Genomic DNA, 19480 nt, shown 5'->3' with positions numbered 1-19480 from the left:
TGAAATACTTTTCACCTTTAAAGACTGCTTCATTTATTAAAACCAATTTGTGTTTATCATGTTGAGATATTTTGACTCAATTCCACAGGGAGCAAACACTAAAAACCCTTGAAACAACTTTAAACAACACTTAAAACAACTTCTGTTCTATGCATATTTTGATCCTTTCATTCAAATCACTTCAAAAAGTAGGATGATAAAATATTCAAAATATCAGACTGTTAGGCTGAGGGCCCAGATTTTCCACACTCAGTTTCTTGTGAAAGGACAAAGGAAGATGTGAGTTCTTTTCCAGTGTGTCAGAGCACACGTGTGCCTATGTGGAGGGATGTACTCCCATCTTACTTTTGTATTTCTTTGTTTTCCTAAATCCCTGTATGTGCACAGCAGGTGAGCAGGGTGGTTACGAACCCAAGCTTCTGACGGAGATACCTGAGCAAGTTATTTAACCTCCCTGAGTCTTACTTTAGAACTTCTTTTGTAGAATTGTTATAATAAAGGACTGAGAAAAGTCCCTGATACCCGGTGAGCACTGAAATAATTTAGTGATTATTATTCCCAGTTGAAATTCATTCTAGGACAAGGGTTCACTAATGTACTCTGCACAGAACCAGATCATCAATTTATGAATATATATATTTATAAATGTATATATGTAAATATATGTGTGTGTGTGTGTATATATATATACATATATATATATATATTTCAAAAAGATTAAACAAAAAAGAGGATGAAAGAGGAGATCCAGGTAACTCCAGTGCCTAAATTCGTTGATTATAAATTGGCATCTTAGGAATTTAGACTGACATTTTCAGAAGAAAATGGTTCAAAATGAATTCAGCATTTACTACATGCTTGGCATTCTGCTAAGCACTTTTGTATTATAAGCGATCATATATTCCTGTTATTTCATTTTGAAATAAAGAGTTGGGGGCCTTCCAGTGTAAATAACTTTCCCAAAGTCAAATAAAAAAGAAGTAACAGAGCTGGGATGTAAAACTCAGGTTCCTACTCTTAACTATTACACTGCGTTTTTCTCTTCTTATCAGTATTCTACTGGTCCAAATCAATGATGCTCAGCTGATTTATGATTTAATTTATCTGAGGAGGGATTGAGAGTGGTACTTTGTAAAAACTCCCCAAGTGATTTTAACGTACAATTAGATTTGTGAAACACTGATCTAAATAAATGCAACATCTAACATTATTTGAAATAGGGACCCGTGCAGATAAAAGAGTTAGAGCCTCAGAGATTGTTTCCTTAACAATACCATCTCATGACTAAGGTTGTACCCTCTTTTTCTGTGTCATTCGATACTCTAGTCCAATTCCTTTTCCTTGAAATTCTCCTCTCTCTTGACTTGTAAAATCACCTAACCACTTTTCTTCCCACTTCCAGGTTATAACTTCTCAGTCTCCTAAGCATACTTTTCTTCCACCTGTTCCATAAGTGTTACATCCCAGAACGCAGATCTTTTCATTCCCTTCATTACTTTCTCTGAAAAAGTATCTGCACTATAGCCAGGGCTTCAGTGAACATGATCTTATGTCTCTGAAATCTCTGTCTCCATCCAAGGAATTATAAATACACACATCCTACCTCATATTATACATTTCCACTTGTCTGTCTTAGTGTAACCTCATTCTATTCCCCAATCCCCCTCTCTCCCATTCTTCCATTTTTTGCTCTATCACCCACCACAAATGGCCAAACAATGCACTATTATATTCTGGAATAGGTTGTTAGCCCATTGGGATTGTGAACCCAGTTGGGCACTCATACTGGAGTCATGTGTCTAAACATTCTTACTCTCATCTTTTTAGAAGCCTCCACAGTTCACCCAGCAGCAAAAGTTGGAAACTTAGTCACCTTGACTTCTTCCTGTCCATCCCCTTTCCATATTATCATGAGAGAAATCTAAATGCTTATAGTACAAGGCTAAAAGCAGCAGGAGAACAGGGTTCAGATTTTGTTCAATGCTTTCTCCCCAGTAACAATATCTTTGACACTTAATAGATAATTAATAAACATTTGTTGAGCAGAATAATCATTAAATTGATATTAAATATATTGTTTGACTTGAAACTGTAGTTCCAGGTTCTAAACAAGATATTTCTTAAGCTTTATTAATATAAATAAATAAATAAAAGCCTTAGCATTTACTAGGTAGTTACTACGTAAAAGATAATGTAATAGAAATACACTCATATATTAAGTTTTTAAAATGCATTATCTCACAGAAACTTGTTTTCAGATAAGAAAATTAAGACATACTTGGATTATTCAAGTCGCTGAGGATTGCAAAGCTAGTAAATGATAGCACTATGATTTGAGGTCAGGCCTCCCTGAATCCATAACCTATAATTTTTGACCACAAAAAAAAGGAGAAAACGGGTCCTCCTTTTTTATATATCTACCTACATATACGATTTTCAGAATCAGTTCTTTAAAGATGAGAAGCCCTCATTGGACTGAGCTCCTTGCTGGGAGGGGCCACATCATGTATCTTGGTCTTCCCAGTATTATCCACCTACCTGATCCATGGAAGGGAATCACCAATGAGTGGGAGGAAGTATGGAAAAGGACAGAAGAGAGAAGAGAGGTGGAGGTGACTACTTTCTGACACTTTGCTTCTGGAATTACAACTACCTATTTGTATAAGTAGCGTCAAAATGAAATATGTATGATGCTACGTTTTATAAGTATTTACACAAATGGTATTTCAATGTAGGAATGCCCAGGTAAATTAATAATCCCAAAAGATCTTACAACCTATGACAGAATATAATACTGATACTTTATTATTTGGCCAGGGTGGTGGGTAAGAGATAAAAATAAAGTGGAAAAAATGTAAGATGAAAGGATGGAGAATGACAGGGAATTGGACACAGAGGAATGAACATATAGATACAGAAAGATAGTGAGAAACCTATAAATGTGTCCCAATCTATGTGGTTAGATGGAAATCTATAAGGTGAGACTTCAACAATGGATTTAATAGCCTTAAAACATGCCAAACTCACATATCCAAATGAAGTTGTATGGTTTTTCTAAGGCTAGATTTTAGAGTTTTGAGTGATGTACTCTTGTTTCTATTCTCCGACTCAGTTTTCATATTTATAACCAATGACAGGCTTTTTAAAATAAATTTCAGGAAATTGCTCAAATACAATTTGGAGTCAGAACCTGCACTTTCAACTTTACTTACCTGATGCCAGAACTGTCACTTTTAAATGCTTCAGTGAATACTCTTCACATAGGAAAAATTACATGAAGGCAAATACTATATTCTCATTTGGTAAATGGAGAAAATCAGGAGTAAGTGTAGCTGACTTGGGATGAGAGCACACTTATCCAAACTTTCACGTTCATCATGTACTTACAACAGCCCATGAAAACTTCAACAATTTCATTAAATGTCATGAATTTAAAACTTATATGCTTACAGGCTAGGGGATTTTATTCAATAAGTGAGTTTCAATACCTATTGTGTGAAGACTATTTTATTAGTTTTCTTTGAAGAATAAGAAGTAATATAAGATATAGCTCCTGAACTAAAGGAATATTTTTATTCTTTTAAGAGATAAGACATGCACATAATAAAAGCTAGAGCAATATTACCAGTGCCAGGGTCTTCTTTTCAGTAGATATGGTTCTTTGGGTACAAGAATGGAGACTTTTCTGGCTCAGAGAATATTAGGAGGTTGTACTGATGTTGATCTCAGGGGCTGAGTTATCAAAGAATGGACATCTGTGAGTCAGAAACAACTCCTTTATCCAAGGATATTTTACAATCCCTTTTGAATTATAGTCTTCCAATTTTAATATCAGCCAGAGGGAAGAGCCATATAACCTTTATAAATTTTGTAGACTTCTTTATCTTGGTCAGTCTTTTATCTTCCCCTGAGTTCTCCACATCTTACATATTCATATCTGCAGCATCAACATCTCAACAAATATACCACAAAATATGCAGAATTCACATCACCAACTAAAGCAGTGATTCCTGACTTTACTTGAACACAGAAATCAACTGGGGTGCAGTTTACTGGGGTTACCATTAACCTATTAGCTACTGCTGTGTAACAATATTACCACAAATTTAGCAGCTTAAAATAACACACATTTGCCATCTCACTGTTTCTGTCAGTCAAGAATCCAAGCACAACTTAGCTGGGTAATCTGCTTTAGGGTCTCTTACAAGCTGGCAATCAAGGTGTTAGCTTTGGCTGACATCTCATTTGAGGCTTACCTGGGAAAATACTTGCTTCTAAGCTTATGTAGTTGTTGGCAGGACTCAGTTCCTTACTGGCTGTTGATCAGAGCCCAGCCTTAGTTCCTTGCCACATGGTCTTCTCCATCTGGCAACTTATTTCATCAAAGCCAACAAAGGAGAGAGTCTATAGAGTCTGCTAGCAAGACAGAAGTTATAACTTATGTAACATAATCATGGAGGTGACAGTCCATCACATTTGCCATATTCTGTTGGTTAAAAGCAAGACTTAGGTCCCATCTACGCTCAGAGAGGAAAGACTACACAAAGCTGTAACTACCAGGAGGCAGGGATAATTGGGAGGCTATCCAAGACTTGTCTGCCAAGCCTATTGAATCAAAATGCCCTTTCTTGAGCTCTATGTTTTGTAACTTATACCTAGTCCCCAGGTAATTCTTATGATTAGGCAGATTTGAGAAACAATGAAGTTGGGAAAAGGTGAAAGCCAAAGCAAAATAGATGCAAGTTTTCAGCATTGATCTGAATTTAAGACAAACGGACTTCTGGGTGTTGGAGTTTGTGGCATTGCTTAATCCTACAGAATCACAGGGAAAAAATATCCAATTCACTGTCTATAATGCATCCCCCAAACCCAGGCATAATTCTGTAAATCACTATGGGATTAAGTGAAAATGATACAAAATCGTATAAATACTCTTATACTTTATTGAAGTGGGTTACAAAGTGTACAGAAAGGAGAGCTCACTATAGAGGAACGTTTCATATGTTAGATGTAGCTTAAACTAGACCTGGATGGCCAGGTAGGAGTTGGATGGAGAAAGTAAGGAAAGGTGGAGAGGTGTGAGGAGTAAGAGGGAAGTAGGAATAAGGATAGTATGGAAATCAGTCCTCGTGGAGTAAGAGTTGTGCTGAGATGTAGGTAATATGCATGGTTATTTTGGAAGGCAAGTGAATCTGAGTCAAAGAACCTGTGACATGACCACTGAAATATCTATGCATGAAGGTCCCCAGTCCGGATGGGACAAGCGAGACTCAAAAGGAAACACTAGGGGAATCAAAGGAAGACAATTGTTTTTAAAAAGTATTATTTACAAAGAATGTATTCAATGCATAAGAATAGACCTAGGGACATTTGCGGCGTATCTGATGCAGATACCATTGCAGAAATTTGATAGAAATAGAGGCTGACACCACATTCATGTAGCAAAGACACCTGCAGTGAGTTATTTTACAGTTTATATTACACTATCATCTGATATAATATGTAGTGTAATATAAAGTAATGAATTAATGCTTTTAAATAAAAGCTAGCTTAAATATTAGCTAAATATAATGTTAGAATATGAATATTTTACAGGGATACCTGGATCTGTTTGGGTGCATATTAGACTATCACCACTGAATACACTACAATTATTCATCCCTTAACACAGAGGATGAATGATACTATCAAATGATGGATTTTTTAATATTTGAGATACTAACTAGATATCCTACAGTTATCCAGAAATACTTGTTCTTTCTTTCTTTGTTTATTTTTGCCTAGGTGTGATGGATGGGGGGGAAATAGTGTTGGATTTTTGGTATGGTAGTAGAGGATGTTATCCTAGCCCTTTTATCACTTAGCTTGGGTCATGCTCAGCTTCATCATCTATGAAAAGACAGCAACAGTACCCCTGCCAGCCTCACAGAGTTATTACAGTAATCAAATATGATCATTCATTTTTATAACACTTTAAAAATATAGGGCATTTTATACTTTTCAATGTATTTTCATTATTTAAACACTAGCCAAAATAAACATTACTTATCTTCATTACTGGATACAGTGAAAATGATACAGACTTGTTATCTGTCTTTTATGTTTTTCATCATGCTTATATATTAGCGCAAACCAATAATCAGGATTTATAGGCAGCAGAAACCTTGCATTTTTTAAATATGGCAGATATTTTTATTTCTAATGGCTTATTCCGTTTTTAGATTTTGTACATTGAAGCAATTCTTTTTCTAAGCTTTGCAATACAAAAAGAAATCATTACTTGCCAAACTGAATACTGCACTTTATAGATTGTGGACATATGATAATCCTTGAAAATTGTACTTGGGACACATGGATGTTTGGAAGCAGAAGTATAGCATGTAGTCAGTACAGTAATCAAAGTTGTGTTCATTTATTCATGCAGCTTACATCTTGTTTTATACCTTGGACAAGAACATTCCAATTGATGACTGGGTTATGGAAACAATCAGTGGTGATCGGCTTACACATCAAATCATGGATCTCAACCTTGACACTATGTATTACTTTCGAATTCAAGCACGGAATGTGAAAGGAGTGGGGCCCCTCTCTGATCCCATCCTTTTCAGGACTCTGAAAGGTTTGAACCATTTCCTGTCATTTCGGGGTTTTTTCTTATGGAGTTGTTATAAAATAGTTTTGGAGTCTGTGTTAGGAATTGCTTTAAACCATCTCTGTTGTCACGTGACTACAGTGGACATTCAAAAGAAATTAAAATGCAAATTAAAACCAGAATGAGATATCACCTCAAGCCTGTTAGAATGGACATCATCCAAAAGACAAGAGACAACAAATGCTGGCTTAGCTGTGGAGAAAAGGGAACCCTCGTCCACAGTTTGGGGAATGTAAGTTGGTGCAGCCACTATGGAAAACAGTATGGAGGTTCCTCAGAAAATTAAAAATAGAAATATCATATGATCTAGCAATTCCACTTCTGAGAATATATCCAAAGGAAACAAAAACACTAACCCTATAAGATATCTGCATCCCAATGTTCAGAGCAGTATTATGTTCAACAACCAAGACATGGAAAAAGCGTAAATGTTCATAGATGGATAAAGAAGTTGTGATATATGTATATATATTCCATTATATATATATAATAATGTTATATATAATTATATGTACATAATGGAATATTATTCAGCCATTAAAAAAAAACAGGGAAATCCTACCATTTGTGACAATATGGATGGACCTTGAAGGTGTTATGCTAGGTGAAATAAGTCAGAGAGAGAAAGACAAATGCTATATGATCTCACTTATATATGGGATATAAACAAACAGATAAACACCAAACTCATAGAAAAAGATCAGATTTACGGTTACCAAAGGTAGGAGGTGATGAGAGGTGGAATTCAAGGAAGGTAATCAAAAGGTACAAATGTTCAATTATAAGATAAATAAGTACTAGGGATGTAATAAACACATGATAACTGTAGTTAACACTGCTGAATGATATACAGGAAAGTTGTTAAGAGAGTAGATCCCAAGAGTTATCATGAAGAAAATTTTTTCCTTTCTTTTTACTGTACCTATATGAGATGACAGATGTTAACTAAAGCTGTTGTGGTCATCATTTCCCAATATATGTAAATCAAATCATCATGCTGTATATCTTAAACTTGTACAGTGATGTACGTCAATTATTTCTTAAATAATTGGAAAAAAATTGGAAACTGGAAAAAAAAAAAAGATAAAATTAATTAATTAATTAAAAGTTATCTTTTTATGATGAAAGCCAGCATGTCAAAGAAAGATACATTATTACATTTTCTGCCATCGGCACAAAGCAGACATATTTAACTTGACTTTTTTTCATTTACAACCCTTTTGAAATTTTGTACTGATTTCATGTATATGGGCTCTATTCAAAATATAATGAAACACTTTAGCCTTTTTATGTAAGGGAATAAAAATTAAAAAGCATTGTATTATGTGGATGGCATACTATTGCCAACTTTAAATATTTCCTTTCAGGAACTATTGTCCTTATATATTAAAAGAAATTTTGATATGGCAAGAAAGAAAATCTCAAACAAAATTAATTTTTTTTTTTTTAAGGACACAGGGTAGCAACATGAAAAAAATACCTTGTGGTATGATTACTAGAAGAAAACTTTACATGCTTGCAAGTGTAAAAATTACTGCTGGTAACTACCTCATAATGATCTGCATATAAGTCCTTTTCATTTTAGAGCACAGTATTATTTTTCTGGAGGATGAATGATTTCAAGAGCCTCTATTATTTAGCAATTGAAAATAATTCAAGTGTTCTATAGCTGATATTTAAAGATATATATTTAACGTCTGATGTGTGTTATTTTAAAGGATACTTGGCTCTTAAATATGTTACCACATTATGCCCACATATCTGGCCAAAAACTTAATAAAACATGATGGCAAACAACCAAAAAATTAGAAACATGTATCTGATTGACATTTTTACCCATTTGCTTGGACATACTAAAGAAGAGGCTTAGAATAACTAGATAGTCTATTTCTCAATTCTCCTAGGAAAAGTATGCTAATAAATAGAAGACTTTTGAATTCTGGTGACTGAGCTATTCAAAAGCTAGATTTGGTAACAGTTAATCCGAAAGTTTGCCAAGAATGCACAAAAAAAGCATTCAGCCTCAACCTGCATGACAGCCCTTAACGACAGAGTAGAAGCGGCGGGGGAGGCAGGAGAAAAGTGAGCCAATCTTCATCTATCCAGGTTTTTAGGACTTCATGTCTAAATCAGGTTTCACTCCAAATGAGCAATTGAAAGGAAACTGGTTATTCATTTTGTGAGAGCATGAAATGTAACTAGGTAGTGTTTCACAAATGCTTCATCTTTATCTATAGACAAGTTGTGAACAATTCAAGACTTTTATTCACAAGGTTTAAAATCAAACCATTTAGATTAAACTTTACACTTTATTATTTTACCCTATTCATGTGAGAATTGGTAAAGTTTTCTTGTTGAAAAATTTAAAATGAATACAAGAAAATAGCTTCCTTAACTTGCTAAAATATACGGGTGATAATTACTTGGTAATGACATGCACTTTTTTTTTTACTGTAAATTGTATCATTAATTAAACTTGCATCATGGTCATTTTGAGTTTATGTTTAGAGGAAAGTTACAAATAACATTTTTAGAACACATTTATACAGCAAAACAATTATTTTCCACTTCTTTCTATGACTAATTTAATCAAAATAATCACATTAACCGAATTCCTTATCAATTTTTTTGCGATAGGGCATTGGCCTTGATATGAGAACTCGCTAACAAAACTGTTGATTTGAAATGTCAGCTTTCTTGATGGAAACTACCAGAATCTAATAATATTTCTCTTTCCCCACAGTGGAACACCCTGACAAAATGGCTAATGACCAAGGTATGGTGGTTTAATCTGTCATTTTTCCCTCCCTGAATCAATCTTATCTGTTAGAAATGTCAGTCATTATTTTCTATTCCTCTTTTCACCTGGGCCATACACCTGATGAAGCAGACACCAGTGTGATAATTAATCTTATTAGTGAAGTTCTGCTTGGCTGAGGTTTCGGCTCTGATAGGGAGGATGTAAATTTTCTTGAGAGGAAATTGTTTTGTCTCCATTCTGAAGGACCAATTAAAATGTCAAGCTTCTTTGTATGAAATAAATTTTTAGTCTCTGTCTGCACTTCTGAATAATTCACGTTAAGTATAATTAAGCTCAGCATAATTTTCAAGCTGCTCTTGCACCCTTTCATGAGCTCTGGATTAAAGTTCTATAGCTCGACAGAGAAAACTCATAAATCATGTGTGCTTTTCCTCTACAATGAGCTTCTTATAATACATAAGAACAAAGTTAGGTCAACTTTTTTTTAGGGCATTACTTTTGTTCATTTTGAAGCCAGAAAGCTTTCGTTTCGTGAATCAGGTACCAGTTTGACTTGCAGTATTTTATCCTCCTTCCATTCATTTGCTAAAAGCCGATTTGTGTAGAGTAACAGGGGTGGTTTTACACAAAGGAAAATGGAGGTAAATCAGAGTTATCCATCAACTCTCAGGTAGATAGGAATTTATTACCATGATTTGTAGACTGATCTATTAGGATTCCATTCTTTTTCCACTGAGGATAATTAGTAGAATGCTAAAGGAGAAAAAGAAGAGTTTATGAGTTTTATTTTTTCAGGATGTTATATTCTTCAAAGAAGGGAGTGTTTGGAAATGCTGATTATAGTCAGTGTCATGAGTATTGGTTCAGAGTCCACAGCTTGTATAGTTGTGTCCTGCTTTGGGCACCTGTCAACAGAACCTCCTTGTCAGCATCATGTCTCATAAGGCATCCTGTTGTAGATTTCAGGAAAACATGCTTTTCAACAAGAATACTTTCCAACTATTGACAAATACTAAGCATCTGAATGTTAAGTTACGCTAGCAGTAGCAGGTTGTCTACATGAGTAGTATTATCTTTAATGATCCTGTGTTCAAGTTTATTTCTGGGTCCACATACCATCCCTCTGCTTAAGAGAACATGGCTAGGGCTTCACACAGGGAGTAATAGAAATGATACAATACACAGAAATGTCCACCCAGGGTTCATGTTTCCATTAACCACCTAGCTGTTCCTGCTTGCTTATACTTAAAATATTTTCATAAGGCCAATATCTACTGAACAGTAATATTTGTAAAACTACTAATGATAAATAATTGGCAGTTAGTGTGTATTCACTTAGGTAAATTAAATATTAGTGCTAGACAAATTCAAGCTGGAATAGTTAATTAGCAGAATGTATTACTTCAGTTCAAAAATAATTAAAAGAACATCACATAGTTTCCTTAACTGAAGTGAATTTGGAATTTCCACAGGCAGGTAACTCCCAATTTTTGAAATTATATTTAGAAAAAGTATGCATAGAGAGAAAGAAACCACACAAACATTTTTTTTAAGTAACTGAACCAGATAAAAAGTTACATTATTAGCCGTTTGGGTGACAACATGCCTAAGCTTCTCAATAAGTGGGTTTCCAGTTGTTTCTGGATTCCTTTTAACTGTTTTTTGCTATTACTTTTTAAGTTAACTGTTTTGCTTAATAATATTTTCAGCTACCAAGAAATATATTTTGTACAGTCTCTCCGGTCACACACTCTCCATGGATTTTACTCAGATTTTCATATTGACAGTGAAATCAGATCAATTACTGGGAACAAAAGGAATTCCCAAGAATTATTGCCAGTGCCTGAGTGTGTTAATATATTTGGGAAATTGTTCTTTTTCTTCATCTAATATTACTTAAAAAGATTCTGTCACATATTCTACTACTCGGTCCCATATTCAATCACCACTGGTATACAGTTGGTCAAATTGATAGGTTCTAAGTTTTACATCAAACTCAATTTACTTGTAAAATTAAGATGGATTGACAACATGTAATTTAGTGATTATAGGTAAGATCTTTACATTTTTACAAGAAAACATATAAAATTTGTTGGCAGTTAAAAACTCTTTGTAAACAAAATCAGTCATCTGAGTTGATGACCAAGTGCACAAAAAATAACCCAGTTTAAAGATCTCTCTAAGAATGGTGAAAATAATAGGAAAAAGCTGCTCTGAATGTTCCCACTCTCAGCACATAGCAAATCAGTGGAATATGCATTATTGTGCTCGCTGTTAGACCAATTTGCCCCCTTCCCACGCAGAATGGTCCCACTGTTACATTTATGGCAAGCACTGAATTTCTGTTGAGAGAAAATTTGCTCAGAGAGAAAATTTAGCACCCTGGGTCAGAGTTAACCTTGCAAAGATGAATCCTAAATAGAAAAGCAGGAGATCGAGTTTGACTTATATGGGGGGAAGTGAGAAAAGTTTTGATTGTTTTTAAAAAGTATCTCTGTGGTCTCTTGTCACAGTTACTTTTCGTTGGAATCTAATATCTGCCCTGAAGAACATAAATGTGAAAACAAAAAGTCAATTATATTTGAATCACATGTGATTTGGGGAAAATATTTTCTTCTGAGTAATAGTAGTACTAGTATGAAAATAATAGATGATTTATATAGGACTCCTTTTCCCCTTTACGTAAGTGTAAATTGATTATATCTAGCATTTGCTTATCTCTTGTTCCACATCTTAATTATTTCTCTAGTCTCTTGTAGGCACAAGTGGCCAATAAGTTTTAAAGTAATCATGGGATTTTAGAGATTAACCACAGATTTACTCTTTTGGAGGGTCAGGCAAGGTAGGGAAATTGTATGGGTTATGTGAAGTGAGTGGAAAAGATAGAGAAATCCTCTGCTTTAGACAATTTTCCCTTTTTATTTTCCATATTTGGTAAAAACCCTGTCAATCTGTCTGTGTCTGAGTGGGAGTGTGTAATGGTAGAATTAATCCTCATGGAGCTCTCACCATCAGTCACTGTTCTAAGAACTTAACTTGTGTTAACTCATTTAATCCTCATAACAATACTGTGAAAGAGTTGCTATTATTGTCTCTGTTTTAGTGATACAGAAGCTGAAGCTCAGAGAGTTTAAGTGATTTGCCTGTAGACACACAGCTAGGAAGTAGCAAGGCCATGATTCAAACCCAGACAACCATTTTGCAAAACCCGTTTTGAACCACCAAGTGTCTCCATCACTATATGCTACGTATATACATACACAACCACACACACACAATTTTGACATATATCTATAAAGTTTCTGTATCTAAAGTGGGTGTATATTTTCCCAATATCAACCTTTCTTTCCCCAACTCTGTGAATATTCTAGAGAACAAAGCAAACAGCTCTCAATCTGGGGTCATGTTATAAGTGGGAAGCCACAGCACTGAATATATGATACTGACAGTTCTTTATCTCAGGAAACATGAGGATGGTGCTAACTCCACTGTCTTGGTCAGCTCGGGCTGCCAAGACAAAATATCATAGACTAGGTGCATTAAGTAACACATTTATTTTCTCATAGTTCTGGAGGCTAGAAGTCTCAGATCAAGGTCTGGCAGGGTGGGTTTCTGGTGAGGGCTCTCTTCCTGGCTTGCAGACAGCTGCCTTCTTGCTGTGTCCTCACATAGTGGAGAGTATGAGCTCACTCATGTCTCTTCTTATAAGGACACTAATCCTATCGGATCAGAGCCCCACCCTTATGACCTCATTTAACCTCAGTTACTTCTATAAAGGCCCATATCTCCAAATACAGTCACACTGTGTGCTAAGAATTCAACATATGAATTTGGGGGTGGGAGAGGACATAATTCAGTTCATAGCATCCACTTTCAAGAATCAAGCTTTTCTTTCACTCTTTTACTGATTATCTTTCTAGATTGTCAAATGAGGAAGCAGAAGGTAATGTTTTACAAAAGGTCACTCAAATATAGTGGCAGGCAGAGTTGGAATTCAAACATGTTTATCTCTGACTCCAAGAGTATATAGTCTGTCCTTTGTAGACTGTTTCTATACTTACAAAATAATTGGCTTTTTGTTTTTTGACAATCAGCTTAAACCTTTTAGAGTTTCTCACAGAAGCATTTATAAAAGCTTCTTGTTTTGGGGTCACAATGGAGGTTAGCAGTAACTATAAACTATGACCAATTCTCGAAAGTGATGATTAGATCACATTTTTAATCTTAAAGGATTGTCTTTGCATCCTTAGATTCCATTTAACCCCAAAATGTTGTTCTCCACTTTGAGGTGTCTATAATGTAAAAACTGGTAATTCTTAGCATGAACACAAATGTTTTCAATTTCATGTGTGTTTCCATGCCTACCCAACGGGGCAATAGAGTAGGTGCTGTGACCATGACATAGTACCATAAAGAGGGCAGGAATCTTCATGAAATGATCTGTATCATTGTAGATATGAATCATGAAGAAAATGCTTGCTTCAAGCACTATCAAGTATCTTTAATTCTCCATGGCCTACAGAGGGGTGATCTAAAACAGGAGGCCTGGAAAAGAGGCATAAATTCACAGACCAGTTTTTAGATCTAGATGAAGGCGGCCTGCTGAGAACAGCCCTCCCACCACGGAGAGAGAATTACTCTTCTCTGAATCATGGTAATGGCTGGTAATGCTCTGGGCTTTCCCGCCAGCATCATTCAGTGTGTGCTGGAAGAGAACCAGAATGGAATCAGATGCCCAATATTCTAACACCATGCTGTCACTCTGAGCACCTGTGTGGCTTTGGGCATGTGACTGAACTCTTCTCAGCATCCTCACCTGTAAACTGATGACTTTTGTCCAAATTATCTTTGCTTTCTTTTAAGTTTTCAGATGATCAAATTTTAGGATTGGTATTAAAATTTTAAAAAACCTAAGCACGGCACGGCATCTTCGTGTAGGGTAGCACTTCACATTTCCGCATTCCCACTGTGCATCCATCACTCTTCTGTGCACTGTGCATGTTCTATCATATTTAGTTCTGACAACATCCTTACAGATGCAGAAAATAAAACGCCAAGAAGTTAAATCTTACCCAAATGCTCACAGTATGTAAGTGGTTAGGCTGAGATATATACCCAGGCTAACTAACTTGAGAATCTCTGCTCATACCAATGTATAATTTCTGGAAATGCACTGAGTTAATCGACTCCTACTTTGTTATCAAGATAATGAAACTTATACATCCTCCCCATAAATTCACCCAGTTTAAAGGTCTTTGTCTTTCCTCAATAGGGTATGCAGGCCAAGTGCTTAACACTACACCTGCCATTTTACACCTCAGCAGATTTAATCTTATGAATAAACAGAATGTTAATTGTTTCCAATTTCAGGGAAATAGGGTTTTCAAGGCAGTCTAGTCAAGCTTGGAATTTAGTTCATGCAATCCAGAGTTTGCAGGGTTTGGATTACAGCAACCAGGCTGCTGTTTGAAAAATTGAAACCTTTAGCACCATTTGATGGGAGTCATTTAATTGAAAATGAAACCTCTTTTTAGACTATTATCATGTGTAATTTCAACTTACTTTATTATTCAGCTGTTTGCTACAGTCCCTTGAAAAAGCTATTCTCACATGTTTTGCTCAGCTCCAGAATTTTGCAATTCTGGAAATTATGACTATGGTGAGAAAGTAGAGGCAAAAAAAACAAGTAATGTGCTTTTGATAAAATGTTAAGATGCTTATCCTGTCCCCAGCAAGCAGTTCAAGAAGCTGCCTAGTCAACCTCTCAGGAGTTTTTATGTTTTAATAGGTAACTTTGAAAGAAAGAAAAAAAAAGGACTCAGTGCTCACAGAAGTTGACATGATTCATCGTATAATTTTAATCTTCTCAGACCTAAAAGATAGACATTTTCATTAATACAAAAAGATTTCTTTCTCTCTTTTTTTTTTTTTTTTTTTTGGCCACGTGGCATGTGGGATCTTAGTTCCCTGACCAAGGATCAAACCCATGCCCCAGCACTGGAATCGTGGAGTCTTAACCACTGGACCACCAGGGGAGTCCCAAAATGATTTCTTAGACAAGTTCTTATTGTAAGGCCCACCATGTTGCTGAATGTCCTTCTTTGCTGTAGACATCAGCCAAATATCAAGTACCTAGCTTTATTTTCTGCCCACTTCTATCAGTCCTGGATTCTGCCTCCTCAATTTTCTTTCTGAAACGTAGATGGTTCACTGTTTGTCACGGAATGAAGTCAGTTCTTTGACCTCAAGGTCCTGGCTGTCTGACCCCAAATTCCCCCTTCTAGCCTCACGGCCAGTTTATCCCTTCACATTTGTCACAGTCTATTAGCAAAGATCCACAAATCACTCCTGGAAAAGTGTATTTTTAGAACTCCATGCTCTAACTGGTACTGTTCTGTTAGTCTTAGCAGTACATTCTCCCTTTCTTTACTGAGAGAGGTCTTTATCTTTTAAGACTCCTCTCAGTTGTCTTTTGTCCAAGAAGCCTTACTTACCTTTCTGGTCTTTTATTCTTCTGTGTGTCCATAACACCCAATTTAGTCCTTGCTATGTTGCCTGTTTCTTATAGTTTTCCATTTTGATTCCCAACCTCTTGGCCAGGTCGTAAATTCTTTGATGGCAAAGGGCCGGTCTCATTGACATTGTCATCCCTGCCTCCAAGCACCCCCAATCTCTAATTGTGAATCTCTCATATTATAGTTGCCAGATAAGTATTTGTTGAATTGAATTATGACACAAATCTTTGGGAAGCAGTCACAGAGTAATCTGGAAAGACAGACTTTACCATCTAATCCAGAGTATAGTTTGGAGAACCCCAAAGTAATAGTACTCATGGCTGTGGATACTGTACAGTCAGTCCTCCCTACCTGCCTGTTCCAAACCTGCAGATTCAACCAATGTTGGATCCTGTACTATGTCTATGATCTATGAGATTTGAGCATCTGCAGATTTTGGCATCCGAGGCAAGTCCTGGACCCAATCCCTGCAGGTACTGAGGGATGACTGTATATGTGATTGATCTTGGGGGAGATGAAAAAGATGCAAAAATATTTTTCCAATAGGGAAAATGTATCTTTAGTATTCATCTATTAAAGCTAAACAGAAAGACACCAAGTTCTCTGTGATTCAGGAAATGGTGGTCACATTTGCAGATGATTCTGACCCGCTGTGCCCTTTTCTTTACCACCACCCTTCCTGTCATTTCTTGTTAGCAGAAAATTTATACACTTGCCTTTCACCAGCTGCTTGTAATTCTGAGTATGTAAAGGAGAGAATCAAAACTAATGGGTGCAGATGGGTTTTTGAGATTCCAAATGTGCAGTATGAAAAGAGTTGGACTCATTTTTGACCACTCCTTTATAACTATTTACCTAGCACTGTGTTGGGTGTGGTGAAACATAAGAAAGAAGTCCAGTTCCATGGGTTCATTTTCAAGGACATGCAATATAGTTAGGATATAAAGACTCCCAGCCCAACATGAAAAGTATGAAATGCTAAAGCTGGTGGTACCGTCTGAGTATGGATGTTATAGGGTTTTAGATGGGAATCATTGTGAGTAGCAGCAGAAAAGACTTCTTAAAACACAAGACTGGACTTTAAATATGTGAGTAGAACTTGAGTGAGCACAAATGACTACAGAGGGAAAGATTACTTGAACTTTTATTTAGAAAAATCCTACAATGGGAAAATCAAGAAGCCAAGAAGCTGCTCAATTAGTGAGGATTGCAGGATGTGTTCAGGGCATAATTAGGACACCACTGTGCAGAGAAGTACACTACGGTTAAGACATAAATTGGTAACTGGGTTTTGCTTTTTCTCTCTGCTCCAACACAGTAGTTCTTAGGCTTTTTTACTTTTCAGTATTGAGTACCTACTGTTACACTGGCTATGAAGACCAGCAGTGCTCCCCTGGATCCAGAGCCCTGCAAACCACATTCACTTTTGGCTGCCAACGCTGATCACGTCTTGCTTGCGGGGAGGAGGAGTCGTGAGAGTGGGGGTCAGGGAGAGGAAAGAAAAATCTGGAATAGGAATAAGGCTTCAATATCCATCATCTTCAAAGAGTTTTCCTAGCTTTATTTGTCGACTTCTGTTACGCCTCTTCTGAAGGGTCACCTTCATTTGTCCCAGTGCTCTGAATGGTGACAAACAGAACTATTTTGTTTCTTTTCCAAAGTCTGTTGTGTTCTGTGTGCCCTATTGAGAGTGGAGCCACCACCTCAAGTCACACCCACACCACTAAACCCTCACACTACCATAAACTCTTGGAGGTGCTCTAATTTCTGTCCAACTCACTCCGCATTCGTCTTTCATTTATTAATTTGCCCGCTAAGGATAAAATCATCATCATCAGAGTCAGGCAGATTCAGCCACTTAAAATGAGTATGTATATTAGTTAGTCTTTCTGAGCCACAGTTTACTCATCTATACAATGGAACTAATAATGTCTACGTCATGGATTCATAATTAATATTATTCTCACCCTATTTATTACAACGGTCTCTCCTAATTAATTTTTTCTTCACACTCAGCTAGAATAATATTCCTAAATGCATATTTAATTGGGTCACTTTTCTGCTTAAAATACCTTCAGTGGATCTCTGTCCCCAATAAGAAAAATTCCAGACACTTTGATAGAGCATATAAGCAGTTTCATTATTTCATCTCTGCCTATTTCTCTAAGCTTACCCAGTTCATTCTTTTCTACCTGATACCTTTCCACTCATCCTTTAATTCTCAACTCAGATATCACCCCTGAAATACCTTCCATCATTTTTCTAGGTAGAAGTAGTCAATCGTTCTGTTTTTCCGTTGTGTCACCTACTTATAATTTTTTAACTTTTGGATATTCCAGTGTACTATTTTTTTTTTTTTTTTTTTTTTTACCTCCTAGCAAATTTTATTTTATTTTTTTTATTTTTTATTTTTTTTTATTTTTTTTTAACATCTTTATTGAAGTATAATTGCCTTACAATGGTGTGTTAGCTTCTGCTTTATAACAAAGTGAATCAGTTATACATATACAATATGTTCCCATTTCTCTTCCCTCTTGCATCTCCCTCCCTCCCACCCTCCCCATCCCATCCCTCTAGGTGGTCACAAAGCACCGAGCTGATCTCCCTGTGCTATGCGGCTGCTTCCCACTAGTTATCTATTTTACATTTGGTAGTGTATATATGTCCATGACACTCTCTTACCCTGTCACATCTCACCCCTCCCCCTCCCCATATCCTCAAGTCCATTCTCTAGGAGGTCTGTGTCTTTATTCCCATCTTGCCACTAGGTTCTTCATGGCCTTTTTTTTTTTTTTTTCCCTTAGATTCCGTATATATGTGTTAGCATACTGTATTTGTTTTTCTCTTTCTGACTTACTTCACTCTGTATGACAGACTCTAACTCCATCCACCTCATTACAAATACCTCCATTTCATTTATTTTTATGGCTGAGTAATATTCCATTGTATATATGTGCCACATCTTCTTTATCCATTCATCTGTCGATGGACATTTAGATTGCTTCCATGTCCTGGCTATTGTAAATAGAGCTGCAATGAACATTTTGGTACATGACTCTTTTTGACCTATGGTTTTCTCAGGGTATATGCCCAGTAGTGGGATTGCTGGGTCATATGGTAGTTCTATTTTTAGTTTTTTAAGGAACCTCCATACTGTTCTCCATAGTGGCTGTATCAATTTACATTCCCACCAACAGTACAAGAGTATTCCCTTTCCTCCACACCCTCTCCAGCATTTATTGTTTCTAGATTTTTTGATGATGGCCATTCTGACCGGTGTGAGATGATATCTCATTGTAGTTTTGATTTGCATTTCTCTAATGATTAATGATGTTGAGCATTCTTTCATGTGTCTGTAGGCCATCTGTATATCTTCTTTGGAGAAATGTCTATTTAGGTCTTCTGCCCATTTTTGGATTGGGTTGTTCGTTTTTTTGTTATTGAGCTGCATGAGCTGCTTGTAAATCTTGGAGATTAATCCTTTGTCAGTTGCTTCATTTGCAAATATTTTCTCCCATTCTGAGGGTTGTCTTTTGGTCTTGTTTATGGTTT

At 36.1% G+C, this 19480-nt stretch overlaps 1 protein-coding gene across 1 annotated transcript in view; it reads left to right on the top strand.

Moving 5' to 3' along the window:
• Window positions 1-19480, top strand: part of DCC (DCC netrin 1 receptor) — a 1180955-nt gene that overhangs the window by 1053528 nt on the left and 107947 nt on the right. The window contains exons 20-21 of the mRNA XM_082416529.1: window positions 6425-6619; window positions 9396-9428. Of these exons, the coding sequence (XP_082272655.1) occupies window positions 6425-6619; window positions 9396-9428 (228 nt within the window). The remainder of the gene's footprint in view (window positions 1-6424; window positions 6620-9395; window positions 9429-19480) is intronic.

This window comes from Balaenoptera physalus, assembly GCF_965194825.1.
Source record: "Balaenoptera physalus genome assembly, chromosome: 12".
Lineage (NCBI taxonomy): Eukaryota > Metazoa > Chordata > Mammalia > Artiodactyla > Balaenopteridae > Balaenoptera > Balaenoptera physalus.
The sequence above is the reverse complement of the archived record's forward strand: the minus strand, read 5'-3'. Positions and strand labels throughout refer to the sequence as shown.